This window comes from Trachurus trachurus, assembly GCF_905171665.1.
Source record: "Trachurus trachurus genome assembly, chromosome: 10".
Taxonomy (NCBI): domain Eukaryota; kingdom Metazoa; phylum Chordata; class Actinopteri; order Carangiformes; family Carangidae; genus Trachurus; species Trachurus trachurus.
The window spans coordinates 8,310,787-8,329,900 of NC_139894.1; the positions used below are offsets into that span (position 1 = coordinate 8,310,787).

Genomic DNA, 19,114 nt, shown 5'->3' on the forward strand with positions numbered 1-19,114 from the left:
CACCCGTTACAGCATGGATAATCTAAAAAAAATAAAAATAACTGCATTTGTGCTAAAGCCGTGATGTTGCCTCCATCAAACAACAACCGACACCCACAGGAACATGCATGAGGTTTGATGCTGGTTGCACATTGCATATCATACAGTAGGAGGAGGGAAATATGGAGAAATGAGAAAAAGGGAAAACGGAAACTCACCCTTTATCCTCAAGCTCTCAGGGATCCCATCCTGCTGGAACAAACACACACACAAAAAAAGAGAACACGGTTATAATAAACCACAACTTCGCTGCATCAACAGTATGACAGGAAGCTGTTTTCATTTAGCTGAATGAGTGAAATCCTTGGTGATTGTACCATAGAAATTGTATTCTGCAGACCATGTAATACAGTTCACATGTCAACGCAGGCAAAATGTGAAGCTTCAAGGATCTCACTGCTGCGGCAGGAACTCGTCTCAGACAATGTAGTATTGCCTGTTTGACTTGAAGTAAAGGATGCCTTGCCAAGTCAGATATCGATGCGCCTTTATGTTAAGTGGTTGTTTGACTCGTTCACATTCACAATATTAATACTTAATTCACGCTAATTAATGAATAGGCTTCCAGAACTGGTCCCCTCTGACTTTCTTTTGTATACTAGAGATATTCTTGTTATTAGCTTTTTCCCTTTTTTTTTCTTCTTTATGAATCTGGTTCATGTTGTGTTTTTTTTTCACGTTCCTTGCTTTCTGTTTTTCTCCTTCATACACTATTAATATTAACATGTCTCCTCACTCTGATTTTAAAACAACAATACTGCTGGTTTCCATCATGATTGGGGTTTTGCTTCCTCACTGTTATTTCCTTCTCATTTTCACTTTCTTGCTTGTTAAGATGAACCAAAATATACTGTAATTGAGTGGCACCGACTATGACATGAGGATTAGAAATAGACAAGTCACTCAATGGAGTCATAGTGAAGAGACGTATATAGAGCAAATAATCATGACCCCTTGAGTTGGTGAACTATTAAATCAACTGCATCTAGAACATGCATAGTCATGACAGTTGTAGACAACGCTGTTATCAAGGCTACTATTCGAAGTAGCTGCTCTCCCAGAACCATGAATACGAAAGAACGAGGCATAAATATTTGATTTCTCGACAGTGAAATCTGCATAGCTCATCCTCCTCGTTCTTGTGCAGAAAATTCACTCTCTCTCTTCCAACAAGCTCCAGCAGGGTGATGTTATGAAGAAGATGCATAATGCAACAGGTCTACTGTAAATAATGAACTGGCCTTGACTATCTACTAAAAATAGTGGATTACCCAATTCCTTGGTTTGCCCACAAAATCTGCATACTGCATATTTCCTTTATTTTTTTATAAGTCAATCAATAAAGAATGAGATAGGTACAGTTACACACAGTGTAAAATGCTTTTCATCTGAGAGATTTGTGAAATAAAAATCATCATTTTGACCCAAAAAAATCTTTCAGCTCATATTGTATCTCGGTAACTGCATAGTGTATCATTTGACAGTGATTCTGTCTGTGCCATTTTCTTGATATTGTAATTTTTACACTTCCATGAAAATGGCACTTAGTCTGTACACTTACATTTATAACTGCTGCTACTAATGAGACACTTATCAGAGAGAAAAAACACCCACATGAGCAGAGCCATACTTTTAACATCCTTATATTGGATGTAGAGATTTCCTCTGGGAACCAGGCTGTTAAATGCAAGTGTTGGTGTTCATGTACTGCAGCTGAAAACTGACAAGAAAGCACCATGTCATGAACAAGTTAGGCTCAAGAATTGATGTAGTGCCTCGTTTCTCATTTTTTCATCTTTATGAATTCATATTTTCATTATTTTGTCCAATGGATTGATCGTGTTATATATAATAGTAGTAGTTGCTTTGTTTCTCCGCTGTGTTTTTGTCAAAACCCAACGATCAAGATCAAGAATTTAGTTTGACTTATACAATACTGTGTCTATCCAAAGCCACTAGTTGTTTTCGTTGTCCTTTTATTGTTGTTCATAGCCAGATTCTGTGGGTTTCACTATGAAGAAACTCTTTAACAGAAGCTGCATAAAGTCAGGGGATCACCAGAGTTCACAAAGACCATGAATGTCTGTACAAAACTCCCTGAAACCTATCCAAGACTTTTCACTCTGAACAACAAACACAGAGCTGCCGGTGGCTTTAGAGGAAAAGCCAGGTGATCGGCAGAGTCTGTAGGATTCATTGTCAAGGCCTCATGAATGTCACTACAAAGTCGGGGACATGTCGACGTGGTCAGAGGGATCTAACCAACATTGCCACCGACCCCCAAAAGCCGTGCAGCTTGAAATTATTCTATGAAACCATGAAGCCAAGTTAAACACTGTGAACCATCTGCACAGCATCTGTGTGGATGTCACAGAAAACACTGTTAACTAGAAACCCGGTAAACACAAATCACAGCAAACACCTGTGGCTCCCTGACATTCTTGGTATTGCCGCCACCCTCTAGAGGAGGTGACATTTAGAAGTGCACTACAGGTAGGGAAGATATCAAATGGGGCTTATTTGCATATGGCAGACTCTGTTCACACTTCATTTGTTTGAAGAGAGTGATTTCCCCAGGGCCGCTGGCAGGCCTGTCTCTGCTGCCCTGAGACTCTGGGGACGGTGAAGCACCCAGCTGTACAACCTGAGGTTCATCTGCCCCTGTCATACCTAGCTGGCTGACCGCCCACACCTCTCTCTCTCTCTCTCTCCCCTCCTCCTTGTCCTCTCTTGCACAGCTTCAGATTTCACATCCTGCACTCCTCTACACCGTTGACTTCTTAGTATGCTTCATCAATGACATATAATTTATAAATTATTTATAACAAATTGCAACTGCAACATACATATATGATGAATGAGTAGATGATTAACATACTCTATATACACACTATGTCCTATCAGTCATTCTACTACATATATCCATTAATGCTGTGTGGAGGGAAAAAAAAAAATTCATATCCACTTCTATATAACCACACCTCCGGGACGCCACAAGTCCTGAAGCAGATGGCCGAAGGAAAAAACAAAAACAGTGCTTCCAGCAAAAAAAAGTCCTGATGCACCTATAGCTGTAGCCCAAACAAGAGCATATTTTGCACCTTGATAACTGACAGGAGGTGTCCTAGTGGTATTATAAACTGCTGAGAGGCGTTTTGGCATCTTCTTCCGAGTCAAAATGTTGCATTACGGGGAGCTTACAACTTTCAATGCATAGACTTTACCTGTAGCAATACACCCACACTACCAGCCAGGCCGCTGCAGGTTTTTTTTTTAAATAAACACTAGTGCATTTATGGCCTGATCCTTTTTTCCAAGCCTGACACCTGAATCCGCCTGTTCCTCTGAAATTTGAAGAGACTCTCTGTGTAATGTATGTGGCCTGTGGTTAGCCGAGTTGGAGCTATTCACAACAGAAGGCAGTGAAGGCTGCACTACAATAGGTCTATATATCAATAGCAGGTAAAGCACAGTAGATAACAAGCCGAGGGATGGCAGAGACAAGCATGCAGCCAAAGAGACTCGGGGAAATATAAGATGAACACCCGCATGGGCATCAGCATCCTGTTGTTGTGGCAGATTGGCTCCATACAGTGTCTGCTTCTCCTGCCCCTGCGGAGAGACTGTACAGAGGCTGGTTACCTCCCCCCTCAGGCTGGCTGCCATTTGAAAGTAGACAGCTCATCAAGATGAGTGACATGGGCTGGGGCTAAAACTGACCAGCTGAAGGGGAGGAGGTGCGTAAATAATACTGACAGTGGTCACATTTAAGCCACACATTACCTACTGCAGCTTTAAGTACAGTGCATCAAGCTGTTTACGAACACTGTGATTTATTCTTGTTATTTCTCCCCATCTCCTGTCTCTTTATCTCAATTTCATTTGCTTCTCTTTCTCTCCCTCTCTCTCTATCATCCCCCCTCCCTCCCTCTCTCTCTCTTTCTCTGCTTATCCCCTGTTAATCTAGATTTGCCATGTGGCCAAGCCAGTGCTGGATGGATGGGGCTTTGCACAGTTGTCCTTGCCTCCATTTTGTTTGTCCTGACATAACAGCATGATGTCACAGCGACAAACTCTCAGAAATTGCTTTTGTCCCCTCGTGTCGGGCAAACCTGGACACTTTTCCTCAAATTTCACAAATTACACACAGAGCCATGCCATCACTCTTAAAGTGAATCCGAGACAGAGCCCGAGTAAAAATCAGAGCGTATAGAATAAGATCTCCACTTTATAGAAGCTGAAGAGCAGCGAGTACAAACATCATAGTACTCTCATTAAAATCAATTATCATTCCTGCTGTATTCTGCTGTTTTCTGGTGCACAGGATGTGTGTCCTGTATACCTGAGCTCATGTGGATGTGAATTTCTGAAACAATACCAGGGGAATTATGGGTAGAGCATGTGACCAGCTGTTTATGGCCGAGTGCCTCCCGGTGATTGAAGTCTTTGCAAGGAAAGCTTATAAGGTCGTATCCGATCCTGTTACCCTTGTCAAACACTGTCCTTCAAAAAACAAAAAGGCCCAGCATTAACACACACAGCATCTAGTGTTACAGATTGAAAGAAAACCACATGCCACTGTTCTGAACGTGCAGATGAGGAAATGAATGCAATTATGTTAGTAATAACATGTTTTGCATCACCCTGTTCTTTACAAATGATGAATGTGACAAGGTTTTAATTAAAAAAAATATATCTAATGCAAAGTAGAAATTATGAAACGGATCTCATCATTTTGTAATTACAGACTTTCATTACCTACCATCCTTTCAGAAGAGTAACAAAAGCATCAAATCTGAGCATGAACTGTCAAGAGACGTTAGAATTGCTTTCTTTCCTTTTTGTTTTATGATAATATCTCATTTTAAAACAACTGTTCTTTGAGCTGCCAACTAAACTGTATTGACAGGGGGCTGATTCAAGCCTGTCTCCATCTTATTCAAGAGTGGAGAAAAGTCTCTCAGAAACAAAAAGGCCATGGACCTCTCTTGGAAAAGGGAGTTTCAAATGTGGCAATTTTTTAACCTAAGGGCTGTAAATTTCCACAGCCTGGCTTGACAGGCGGATAGATGAGCGGAGTTTACCTCTGTCCTCTCACAAGACGAATTGTAATGGTATGCAGATGCTGTAATGACATTCCTCTGCGATGTAATCACAGTGCCTGGCACATTAATTTCATTGGAGTGGAAAAGAACATACATCATTTTTGTAGCTTCTTGTCAAATTCCCGCTACATGTGGACATACATTACTTTAATTATTAAAGTCACGTTGCTTCCAAAACAGGGCAATAAAAAGAGAGAAAGTCAGAAGTGTTTAGTTTCAGCAGGAGAGAGTGCACTCTCTTTTGCACACACACACCACAAGGTGAACTAGGGATGCTGAGAATCGAGATGGGGACAAAAGATTGAAATAAAACCAGTAAAAAGTTTCAAGTGGGAAAAAACATCTGAAATGCAAATTTGCAATTAACACTAAGAGCAAAACAGATTTGTGTTTCAGGCTTTTTAACTGCCTCTAAAATTCTAGCAGTTTGTCTGAAGATTTTTTTTATTATTCAAAGATGTTTTCAGCCCTTACTATAGAGTTATGTTTTTGAGATACAGTCTGAAAAACAATCAGTTAGTTTTATGTTATGTGTATTTACAGATCCCCAAAATTGCAACTTCATCAAAACTAAATCTCTACATATAATGTAGTTTTGTGCAACACAAAGACAGAGCTTTAACTTTATGTAAAAAAAAAAAAAAAATTATGGCAGCAAAGTTTGACCAAACTTTTAGTTCAGAAATGTTACTTCATTTAAACAAACTTTCTTCACATTTGTTTTCTTAATCCCTAGACTTAACTATTGCTATACTATCATTATTAGGGCACTCCCTCACCTTTTATAGATCCTGTAAATTCAGCAAATAGTTCCACAAATCTGCAGAAAGGGACTCCAGTCTCAAAACTCCTGTTACACATTTCATCCTCCAATTTGTGCAACAGTGAAATCTGGAAATAGGCCTGTCGTCGCAATCATGAAATTTTAGTTGACGATTTATTACCATACAAATAATTGCAATAAACGATTTAACTGTCCTTTTCTGATCATTTTATATCACTATTATAGTACGCCTAAGCATAGTTTGATAATACACATATCTTATGAAGAAGAAGAGGAAGAAGAACATTTTGTTTAATGCCATTTAATGGCATTAAACATTGGAACATTTGAATAATGTCAGCCTTAAGGCTTTGCAACTAATCCATGATGCTCATGTCAATAGATGCTTATCGAAATGTGTTGCCAAATATTAGAAATTGAGCACCTCGAGATACACAGTTTGTGGCACTCTGCCCATGTGTCATTATTAAACCATAGCAGAAGAAGAAGGGGGCGCAATGTGATGATGTCATTAAAATAGGTCCATTCAAACCTACAACAGTGAAAAACAACTGTGACAGGCCTAGTTGGAAAAGTAGTTTTTGTTGCCTCTGCTTAGCCCTGGATGTAGAGGATCTGAAAGGTTACCAAGTATTGACATGAAAATGGTGCAAAAATACACTGTGCACAGATATACCACTATAATCTTCAACACTGGAGCTTTGAATGCAGTAGCATACAGAGGTTGACACTGGATCACGCGCCTCCCTCTTGTCTTTGGTATCATTCACTGATTCATACTGCATTTTGTAGGGTACTTAAGTTTAAATCTATTCACTTTCTTAACACATACAACATTTCCTGGGTGGTTAGAGAGATGGAGAAATCTTGTACAGCTGATATCTCCAATCGTGGCATTTCGAGAACATCTCCCTGAATAAATTGTTCAAAAAGGTCAGAATGTGTTTGCCCGTTGCGTCGATTCAACAGCTTTGCATCTCTCCCGGCATTACACTCAACTCTGATGCAGTCCTATGACGTTCCTACCATCTGTTCCCTCCCTGCCTCCCTCCCCGTGTAGCCACCTCTCACCCCATGCATCCTTTAGTGCCACTGTCTTTGCCTTTCATTCCCATGCAGATGCAACCAAAGCTGACTTCAACAAATTTTAAATGCTGTATTTAATCTGAAGATGATCGATTGCCTTGAAGTAAAAAAGGAAAAATAAATTCATCTTTCTTCAGTCACTGCTAATATTTATCTTGGATTGGATATAGAGATGTGTTTACTAGTGAACAGACTTGCAAAGCGGGCTTATGGGAAATGTGTGCTGAAGAGCCACAATCCAACTAATGCCTCTTGACAAAACACTTTGCTTTCCTCAAGTTCCCGTCTGCCACAACAGTCCATTTCTTTCACAGTCTGGTTCCGACACATCCTTCTGTTACTTTGGCATTTTGGAGCCGCAGAGAATAACAAGAGGAGTCGACCGGTTCACTGAGATGCAGCGAGGGATTAATAAAAGATTTTTATTGCGGGGTCTGCCCTGCATGAATAAGAATTTAGTTACATCTTTTAATTTAAATGTTCGGCTAAAAATGCCACGCGAGCATCCACACTTCATTCAAAGCTCGTTTTCATCTTTGCTCAGCTGTGTCTTCGCAGTAATCTGATGTTGTCTTTGAAAAGACAGTCCCCTGGCACTGAGGGAGGGATAATGATTCATCAAGTATTTTTCAGCAGGCAGAAAAACAACCACCGCGGGAGAGTCATCTGATGCAGCAAGAAAGTGCCACTGTAATTAGTTTTATACTTGGCAAAAGCAGATAGATCTCTTGTTACAGACAGCAAATTAAAAAAGAAGGCAATCAATACCTTGTGTCGGAATCTCACGACTGGTCGATAGGGCGGCAACCCGAATCCCTCCTTGTTGGGTCTCCCGTCGGCGCCAAGCACAGCAAGCCCCAACAGTAAAATTGCCGCCGACCACCATCTGGCTGTCTTCATTGGTCTTTTTCTGTCAAAAACAAAACAAGGATGTTGAGTGCTCCCCTCCAACACTCTGGAGGTTCAATTCCAGTTGGCCGCGAGACCATACATCAAGTCGGCTGTAATTAGTGCAGACAATGGGAACCGCAAAACTGTCGCTGGTTTAAAGTAAAGCTATCAATACGTGGCCCCACACTCTGCGAGGAGATGAGATCTCCTTTTGAATCAATTAGGGAGAACTAGACGCCATGTGAAAATCAAAATAAAGGAGACAAAGAGCCAATATATTAAGGTAATTAAAGTGAGGGCTTTGGATTAATTAGTGAGTGTCGAAGTCAAGCAACCGTGATGTAGCGCAGAGATTACATCTTTGTTTCCTTACACCCTCGCAGATAGACAACCAAAATACATTCAAGGGGGAGAGAGAGACTATTTACCTTTACCCCCAACATACCTGCGTTTTCAATTATTCATCACAGTGTGTAACTAGAATTACTGCCACCACGAGACTAGCTGTGAATGTTAAATTTTGTCAGAATTGCAGAGTAAAGTCTTAAGTAAATGGCTAAAAAAAAGTGTACTTTGAGGCCTTTGACCTTTGACCAGTAAAAACAAGAGTCCCGGTGAATGTTCATGCAAAATTAGAGAAGGTTTTACTGAGATATCACGACCACGAGAGCAGGACAGAAAGACAGACTGCTGTCGCTGCAGAGGCATGAAAACAAGTCTGACCTTTTCCAAAACATGAATTAAACAAAATCCCTCCCAAAAAAAACATCCCCTGTGAAATGTGTGCGTCTCAGGAGCAGCGATGTTCAAGGAAGTTAAGATGCAGATAATACAGAAGAATACGCAGACACTCTCATATATATTCTTTGTGCAGCACTTTGCGAAAACCCCCCTTGTTAGAGCAGCTTTATAAATACATTTGACACAACTTGACTTGTTGATTTGCAGAGACAAACACTGAGCTGTACTTCCTAAGCCCTCTCGAGCCACCAGTGTCTGCTCATCATCCAGTGAAGGGAAAATGACTGACAGCAGGATTGTGACCCTGCCTGCCTTGTTCTTCTGGAGTGACACCAAGTCAGACAACAATGGCAATGTCGTGGCAGCTCTGTGGGCCCACTTGCTATTCACCGGAGGTCAGGGGGTCGCGGCAGCGGAGCGGCATGTCACTGTGATGTTCCGGACAAAGAGGGAACACTGAAACTTTATTTCCGTGACTTTATGTGACTTTTATTGCCTTCGTGAGCTGCCTGACACCTGCACAGTTTCTGCTTTGAAACCCACCTCCCCCTTCTACATTTCAACCCAGGGTTTTCTCATGAGCAGATACGAACCTGGTGTGTACACTGTTTGTCATTTATCCTGATGGAAATATGACTTTACCTTGGAAGAACAAATATCAACAAGCGCAGTGTGTGGACGTCCAGATTCAACACCCTATTCCAGACTTCTGGTCTCACCTTTAGAGACCCTGGCATTTCAGACTCTATGCTCTTCAAACAATTCAGAGACCAACTTCAAGGGGTCTCCTACACGAATTTCACCTATCACCCACCCAACAAGCAAACTAGGGCGAGGCGAATCAATCCCAAAATATCAATACTTTCAATACATCTCTTTTTTTCCCCCAGAGGATCAATTCTAGCATGAATAGGATCTATAGTTTCTGTTTCTCTCATCTGTGGTGCCCAGAGTCTGTGCAAACAGTCACACACATGAAAGCAACACCAGAGTGCCTGGGAGCGTTGAGAGCGTAGGCCTACACCTTTTAAGTTCAGTCCTTACCTCAGCAGTCCAGGTATGAATCCTGCCTGTGCCATTTTCTGCACCCCCCCCCCCCCCCCCCTTCTCTCTCAGCTCTCCTGTTTTCTCTCTCTCACACACACTGTCCCACATTAGAGCAGTGCCCAAAAAAATAACAAATAAAAAATGAATGCAGTGATGTCTGCACGAAAGAGGGGCATTGTCATCCATTAGCACTTTTTATATAGAGATATGCATGAATGGCTGAAGCCACTTTTTGTTCTGCTTCACTTGCTACATACCAAATCAAACCCAGATCTCACAGGTAGCAGGTATAAAGTCTGCCATCAGATGTATTAAGATTTAGCCTTCAGCATTTAGCCTACTTAAATCATGGCTCTTCCTCATATGAGAATGTATGAGCCATGAAAAAGTATTGGTATCATATCAGAGATTCTGACCCTGTTTTATTTGGTAATATCTTCCATCACCCAGCCCTGGACTAAACCATCCAGTTGCTACTCGAGTGTGGTACATGTCATAGCCAACACGCCACCATATTACCTTTAGATTTGGTCTTTAGTCTGTTCTCCTTCAGAACACATCCTTTAGTCTTTGTAGATGAAATGCTTCCTTACTTCTGTCCCCAACAGGGTAAAACAGTGGGGGCATTAAAGTTCCCTAATAGTCCCGTGGGCGGGCTGTTTTTGTTCCTTAATACAGGTCTGGAAATCCAAAAGATCTCCGAACCTTGTAAAGTAATTGTTTAAAAAAAAAAGCTAATGATCAACAGTCTCACCAGTCCCCTGCAGACATATTATGGTCATTTTGTGCTATGGGGCATTAAGAAATCCCACTTATTGCCTCTTTAATATGAACATATTCATTCTCTGTGCATTCCTAACTCTCCAGATCCAGGTAGGAACCCTGCCTGCAGCAGCTGCTGCTCCACTTCTCTGCTATAACACAGTCTTTTAGCCACACTAGGTAGATTACCATATCTGCTAGCACAATCAATCAACTTCTTTGCGGCGTCCCAGTGTTAAATGGGTTATTAATGGACTAACTTTTGCAGGATGCTGTGTCACAGGCGGAGACATGCACAGTTTTAAGAAGTTTAACTGCTTTAACTCATTATGATCAGTTTACAACTGCATATCATACAAATAACTTTCCAGCTTTTCTACTAAATCATTACTTCTCTTACTAAAACTGCAAACTATGCCATTTCATATTTCATTAAAGAGGGCTCTGTTCCTAATGAAATAGTCTTTACTCCGGACTGAACAATGACCATTTAAATCCTCTCTGTCCTCAAAGAAATGTTCTGAGTTTTGTTGCTGCTGCTGAGTTAATTTTCTTGTCAATGAGTCTATTTTTTTCATCTTGTGGACCATTACTGTTAATAGAGGACTGGCACAAGGACACACTACATAACGCAAAGGAATGGATGCAAAATTGAGGTCAAAAGTTGAAGAAAAAGAGAAACTGTCATAATGAACAGCAGCAATCAACAGCTCACACTCAGTTTACATCAATATGTCTTTACCCAGATATGTTTCCAGTATTTTCCATCCAGGCTATCTCAATAAGACTCTACAGCAGCACAACATGTAACTGAATGGTTGTCAGATTGAATCAAAACAGGTCTCTGAAATCTTTGTGTTAAGGTTTTGGGCATTTGGTTTGATAAAACCAAACATTTAAAACATCTCTCGAGGACTTTGTGACAGTTTTATCAATTCAACATTTTATCAATTCATCTACCCATCCCTACTCAATTGTTCTACAGTAACAGGGATGGGACAAAAATGTATTTGATTACCATTGCCTTATCCTGTCTTCCACATTGTCTTAAATTATTTAACTGTAGATGACAGCCAGTACTGTAAACTACTTCTCTAATTAAAGAAAATAAATAACCGTGAGATGTTTGATAACCAATAAGCTATAACGAAAGGCAGAACATCTGTCTGACACTAGCTGAAAACGAGTCCGATGGTGTCAGATGAAGGACGTCTTCCCTTGCAGCTTCCAAGTAAACAAAAACAAGTGGATATATAACATATGGTATTAAACGATCTGGTTGCATAAGCACACGCACAGTTTATGGTCCAACTTTCAAAAATGATTAATGAATGGACGTTAATTTTCAGCACCAATCGATTGGACAGCAACTACTGGAGACGGCTTAATTGTCATTTAAGACAGAAATCAGTGCAACGAGAACATACATAATATGGCCCAAGTCCAACTGCCAGCTCCTATTAGTGCACACTTTGAATTGTGCTTCACAGATAAATTATTTACTGAGTTGAATTCAAGGACACAGACCATTAAACTAGCAAAAATATAATGGAAATTACCCCCACCACCGCCAGATGGACTCAGATTCGCCAACAGCCAATGTATTTGTCAGATTGCCCAACCTTAAGTACAAGTCCTTGAATGTCACTAAGTCTGTGTATTTGAGTAAATACTGCAAGTCAGGAGTCTTACTTATTTGCTTTGAAAGCACTGGAGACAAAAGCAGTCCAGAAGTTTTACTTGGGGGGGGGGGGGGCAAGGGAGAACCATCACAACTCTGGCTCGTGGTTTTAAATCCCCTGGAGCTTGTCTAAGCTTTGGCATTGACTTTCAAATGAAGACTACCCATTTCCCACTATGTACACAATGCATCATGTCTTGACAAGCTCATAGTCGACCCCCCCTCCACCCCCCCATCCTCCCCACCATCCATCTCATTCAGCAGATTTTTGCCATTCAATGCACGCGGGGTAAGCAGAACAACAGAAATGTCTGTACATTGCTGCACACACTGAAGACACCATGTGTATGAGCCAGTTAACAGCACCACACTTTGCATTAGCTGGGTCTGAAATGCAATCCACTATCTGCTGTCATGCATGTTGGTTGCCTTTCCTCTAGAAAATAGGAACACATAATTACAGCCGTGCTATACATTTTCCTGACATTCTGCATGATTTCCCCCCAAAAGGCCTTCAGGAATCCTCCTCTGCCACCACGACTATTATACCGTAATGTCAGCTTACACTAATTCTGACTTATTGCTGATAACTCCTCAATTTACAGCTTTTTAATTACAGTCAGCTTGTCTCAAATATAATTGAACAAAGCCCTTGAGAAATGTGCTATTCTGAATAAGGCTGATTGTCAACTGGGAACTTCCAAGTTTCTTCCCTGAATGATTTTTTTCCTCCCAACAATAGTAGCAAGTCAAAGTTTTATACAACAATCCTGAGAGTAGGGTGTCAACAATTAGCACAAGCTAAGATATTTCAATATCCAAAAGGGTACTGAACCCTCTGGCATAATGTTCAAAATATTTCTGCTATAACAGCCACAGAAAGTCTCTCATCTGTGTTTTGTGCTGCTAGCTACTTTATTTTCAAGAAACTTTCTCAAAATAAAAACATCTTTGCCCATTTCTCAACAAACTGAACAAAAGGCATGAACAAGTGTAAAGTCGTGAACAATGAACCGTTCAACTGGAATCAGTAGACCACTGTGGTTGCACTGTACAGCTCCCAAGTGAGAGCGGGGTAAACATCTATGAATGAGAACAAGGCAATGCTGAAAAAGCACAAGGTGCTCATTGAACTGATGCCTGCCAAACCAACCAGCCACTAAAATACTTGGAGCTTTCTTCAAGGTCAGAGTGTTGTTTGAAATATGGAGCAATTTTCTTCTTTTTTTTTAAAGTGTGAGACTTCACCATTCTGACAATTAAACTATTTGGAACATACTTTGGAGGATTTTCATATTTCATCATCTTTAAAATCTGTTTCAAACTCATTTTTGTCTCTTGGTGTCACATCTCTCAAGTGCAAGATATTCTGTTTATCAAATCCATTTAATGTCACATTCTTTCTTCTATTCTACAGCAGCATAGCATATCTTATTTTTATTCTTGTGCTGTCACTGAACTAAGTGATGGCATATACAATAGAAAGAAACAGCAAAAAAGCTTTGAGTTTGGAACCAAGGTAATTCAGAAGAAGTCCGTTCTGCAGCATAGACGGTTTTCTATACACCAACATCATTCTTTAAATGCCATTTTTGCAAACTGTGTTTGAAATCTGTCATGTGTTGAAATGACATTTTAGGCGTCACTCATTGTTCTCCTGTGACAGCAACTTTTCAGCACTTTGGAAGGTAGGCTATATCCTATTTTTTTTATAGGTATAAAATGCAACGAGTCCAAGGGGATAAAATAACCTCTTTTTTCATTTGTTCACTTTTAATTTATCTACTTTGCTGAGCTTGCATAAGTTTTTTCCTGCAGTCATCATACTTCAAAGTCGGCCAGTCATGCAGATTTACTCCGGGGAGCCGTCCAGTACAATCAGAAATGTTGCAAAGCTGAGCAGTGCGTACCAAATCTTTAGTGTAGTGTTCAACAGTGCCACTGTAGTCATAGTTATTTGAATAGAGGGTGCTATTAATTAATTTCAAGATCATGATGTTGTTTTACAGTTATTTGTACGATGTCTCTATAGTTTGTGCCTCTCAGAATAGAATTTAGCTGTAGATTCCCTCCTTTACTGTGCAAGGTAGGCTACATAAGACATTAGGCCTAATCAAAATCTAAATTTACCAAGTGCATTCATTTATTGAATTAGGCTAACTGATCTGTATCACTTGTGCCAGTTCTTCCCAGTAATACAGACTTTAACAGTAACCCCTACTTAGGCTATATCTTTACTTTACTCATATTGACATTGGTCAAACATGCTCAGAGAAACATAACGTTAACTTCTGTGAACACATTTGAAATGTTTCAGGATTTGTCTTTTCTCTTGTTTTGAAAACCCAATGCCCATTAAGACAAGAGCATTTAGGCTACGTCACGTTAGTAACTCGTGAATATTTAATGAAGAAAAAATGTCAACTCTAGATTAAATTACAGAGCTAAAACGTGGAAAATAGCTAATACACAGAATAAACTTCCCCTGGGTCTCAAAGCTACTTTGTAAAACATAGCATGTTGTTATCATGTTAGGCTAGGTATTGTTGCTGACTCACCTACAGGCTCCTTTGGTGTAGTAGGCTACATCCGAGAAAGTAAAGCATTTCTGTCATTCTGTGGCAGTAAAGTTGATTTAGACACGTGGAAACAAGACAAAACAAAACCACAGAGGGTGAAGTTGCAGCCTGCAACGTTTCTAAAGAGTTCACTTTGTCGTCTGAGAGCCTAAAGAATAATAACAAACAGCAGCAGGTGGACCTGCACGCATTAGTTTAACCTGCGGAAATCCAAGATGGCGCTGATTCATTTCAGTGTGCCCAGGTGTGCGCATTTCTCAGTGCTGCCACATCTGGCCAGAAGCCAACATTACAAGTCAATGCATTTTCAATGGCTGAGTTCTATCATAGATAGTGTGTTTGTTTTTTAATTTTAAGTGCAGCAAACATTTTTTGCTGTGACCAGACTGTTAAAACTACATGTTTTCTCCCTGGTTCACTCCAGGCTACTTGGTGAGTTAAGTTGTTTTAAGCATCCTGGAGAACTTGCCACAGTTCCTCTGTGGATTAAAGCTGTCTCAGGGTCTTCAGCCTCTTCATGTATAATCCCAGACTGACTCTGTGAGGTAGAGATCAGGGCTCTGTGGGGGCCAGGCCATCTGTTGTTAGACTTCTCAGCTTGTTTGTTTGTTTTTTTGTCTCTGAAGATAGTTATGTCTCTAACTGTATGTTTATCGTGACTTGTCATACTGCAGAGTGATTTTGAGACTGGCAGCCTCCCGGTTGAATAAGAATCTAAACATCTAAAGTGCCTCAAACTTTTCAAACAAGAATATATGGCATATAAAGTATACTTAAGATGTAATATTTGCTTCCTACATATAGGCCTACTGCAGGGGGGATACTGAATAAGGCACCAATTATAAATCTTTGACTTTCTTCTCCAACTCATTTTTCAAACAGTAGGAGATCATTTCAATGATTTCCTTTCTTTTAAGTTGGATAATAGTATATTTAGTCACGGAAGCTGATTTCCCAGCAAAAGCCATGTTACTGTAACATATAGGTGAATGTTCTAATGTTCTGTCAATCATTTATATTCAATTTTATACAATATTATCTGATTTTCTTACAATATCCATTCTGTAATGCATCCAGCAGATGCCTGTAGGTAAAACAGCCTGGAGAGTAGGAAGAAGAGGGCTTTGTTTTGCTTTCAAAAAACGCTGCAGCCAGTTTTGTGAACACAGAAAGGCTTTCTAAACAAAGGTGAATTTTAAAGCAGCAGGGTTTTCTCACTCAAGATATTGGATTTACTCTTTATTTCTGCATTGTCATCAGCAAGGCAGGGGTCTTTGCACTTGCATATGGTTAGTTGCATGTAAACATCTGTTTATTTGTTTTGTTTTTTTATTTTAGAATAATCACATTCACTCCAGGAGGATCTTTACTTCAGGAGGTGTACTTTGTTTTGCATACAAATTAATTTATGAATTTTCTCATAATGTGGCTTACCAGTAAGTTTTTTGTTCAACAACAATGTCAACTTTCGACTGGATGACTAAACTTACCTAAACTTATTTGTGACTCCAGGCTCCAGTGGATGGTCAATACAATAAAAATTACTTTCTTCACTGGGCTGAGTTAAATGAAGGCCAACTGTACGGGTGAGAAATTGGATTGCCATGGGGGCTCCGGGGGCCTTCAGCTGGCGGGGCTGCAGTGGTTGCTCCCAGTTTGCTCTGTAAACCAATGATTTCCTAGAGAAGCTTGTTTGAAATTATTCAAATTGTCAGCGAGGTCACTGGAGGGGAACTTGAAGTCAGCAGATAAACTGCTCCGCTCTCCCCTCTCCCCCCACCTCTTTCACCATATGCTTCAGCTGACACATTCCTGACCCCCTGTGGGCGGCTCTCTTTAAGCACACTCAGTGGTATTTCTATGTACAGATCAATTTGGTTGAAGTACCACAGTTTGTCTCCGAGATATCTGGAGAACACTGGAGCATCTGCTGTGTGTTTGCTGCCCAACCACCCTGCCACAGCATGTCTTATTTGGCAGAGTTATCGTGGTACTTCTCATACTCATACATCCCCGGCAGCACTGTATACTGATAAAGGACTCCTTCAAGTTCAAAGCACGTCCAAAACCACAGGCGACACTCTTCCCCCTGGGGTAGTGCTTCCGTTTGGTCCCTGTTCTTGCCTTACAAACGCTAAAAATGCTTTGCCAATCTCTCAGATGGAGCAGTTCCTACAACAAAGGAACAGAGGGAAGACTTTGAATGTCATACATGCCTAAATGAGTATCTCATATAGTATTCATGTTATGCCCTTGCATGAGGTCTGCATGAATCGTTTTTCTTACATCCTATGACTGCTTTGTTATTATTTTGGTGCATAAAGGAAATGCCGCTGCCTCTGTGGTCTGCACATTTATGATGTGCATAAAATTGAAACACTTGAGGTTTGAAAAGGACATGCTGAGAATGTTTTGCATAGGGTGAGAAGAAAGCGTTTTACCACACTTCTAGACAAGTTACGGGAAAAAAAACAACTCCTAACAACTCAAACGGACCATACTACATTTCTTTCTGCAAGACTGGCAGTCAGCGAGTCAGTTAATAAATGGCAAAGTGGGTTCATCAAAAGGGGCAGCACTTGCCTCGAGGTTAGAGGAGTTGGCGAGTGCATATAAGGTTGTAAACTTATATTCTCCAACCAGCCCAGAGAAGCAGGGTGTTTGAATGGGCAACAGTCTCCCCCTCCTCCAGAGGACACTGCTGAGATCTTCCCCCCTGGACACAAGAACTCAACCCTGATGAAGGCCACAAGCCAGAGAAGCCTCGGTCTAACAATAAAGCTGTTCAATATACCAGTGCTGCTGGAGTTTTGACTTCCCTAAAGTAGTCAAACCAAATATCTGTGGTTGAAAGCGTGAGCAAGGAAGTGAGAGAAATCCATAATCTGATATTCAGACAGGGAGGAGATAGAGATTTATACTTTTATGATGACCTTTCTTATTTCACAAACCTCACATTTCCAAATACAGGCCTTGTAACATTATGCTATAAATTGAGCAATATAGTATAGGCTATAAACCGAAAATAAATATTGAACCGTATGTCAGCTGTAAAGCTTTTCCAGGATCAGATTTTTTTATCCACCTTTTTAAGAATGAAGCCATAAAAACATTTTTCCGCTCACTCACAGCTGGGACACCAAACTCAAAGTTGTTAATTCCGTCACCGTACACAAGCTATTACTTGATTAAAGGTGTAATTTAAGATGAATGGAAGATTGTTAAGGGCGTTTCCAAAACAGCTTGAATCAATCACGTAACATTCATTTCTTTACCTTTATTTCACACACAGGATTCACTCTGTGGGGTTGCTGTTCATGGAGAGATGGTATAGGATGACACAGTCAATCACGTTCATTATTCATGCTCAGTTTTTACTATTTGATTAAAATATAAGACAGGCAGTTGCCTTGATATGACTCTGATATACCACTGTGTCTTACTTTACATTGATTTGTCTTTAAATGCAGATTGTTCCTTTTCCTCATCTCATATCAAGTCCACTCTGTAGTTTTCACCTGTTTTTCATGTTTTCATCAGTGGCATTTGTTCATGTGTAGTGAAGACGGCTCCATTGTTGCTGTTGCAGTTTCTTTCATAGCAGTTTTGGGACTTCTTGTCTGTACTGGCTTTAAAGTGCTGTATGACTTTGTTAGTACAATGGATAAGGAATATCGGATATGGTAAAAGGGTTAGGGCCACAAAAATTTTTTTTTTTAAAAGTTGATATGTGAATTAAAACAGTTTTGTCAAACCACTAAAGAATTAGCTTTGATGCTGAAATATGGATTTGTATGAAAGCCACCTTTTGCAGTGATAGATATTGCTTTGCTACTTTCCAGTTTAGTATTTTATAACAGTGTTTTATCGCTGTGCAGTAAAGCAGAAATACAGTGCTGGTCTGCCTCCCGTGTTTTTTGGCAACAACTTGATCACTGTTGTAGAATTTTAATACTACACCACCACAGAACACTTGTCTATTAAATCCTCTGTCCAATACAGCTGAAACTTTCTCCTTTGACATTGTGTTGTTGATGATGTTTTGGTTCCTGTAAGTTGTACTGTTTCATCTGTTCAGCTGACTGTCGCTGCCTGTGATAACTGCCCAGTCCTTCTGTTTGTTCCAAGCTGTTGCGGCAGCTGGAAACATAAAACACATTACTTCCTATGTGCCAGAGAATTCTTCCTGAACTATAAACCAGGTGATTAGAACCTCAAATGTGAAAGCTTTCATGATTGGGATGTTCTTTGATTCGCGAATCTGTGATATCATTGGGCAATAAAGAGGAAAACATCTCCTCCCTCCTTTCTGCAGGAACCTTTCCATGAACCCAGAAAAAAAATGCTTCAGGTGGTAGTTCCTCTTCCTGCTCCCAAGGTTGTACTTTCTGATGTTTCA

The 19,114-nt window shown here is 40.3% G+C and overlaps 1 protein-coding gene across 1 annotated transcript in view; it reads right to left on the reverse strand.

Annotated features, from left to right (window-relative positions):
- The window catches only part of fstl5 (follistatin-like 5), a gene marked incomplete at its 3' end in the record, with an annotated part of 160,540 nt that extends 145,794 nt beyond the window's left edge, over positions 1-14,746 (reverse strand). The window contains exons 1-3 of the mRNA XM_083980598.1: positions 14,695-14,746; positions 7,783-7,924; positions 198-228 (exon numbers count right to left, since the gene is read on the reverse strand). Of these exons, the coding sequence (XP_083836724.1) occupies positions 198-228; positions 7,783-7,914 (163 nt within the window). The 5' untranslated portion in view covers positions 7,915-7,924; positions 14,695-14,746. The remainder of the gene's footprint in view (positions 1-197; positions 229-7,782; positions 7,925-14,694) is intronic.
- Between the last annotated feature and the right edge of the window lie 4,368 nt (positions 14,747-19,114).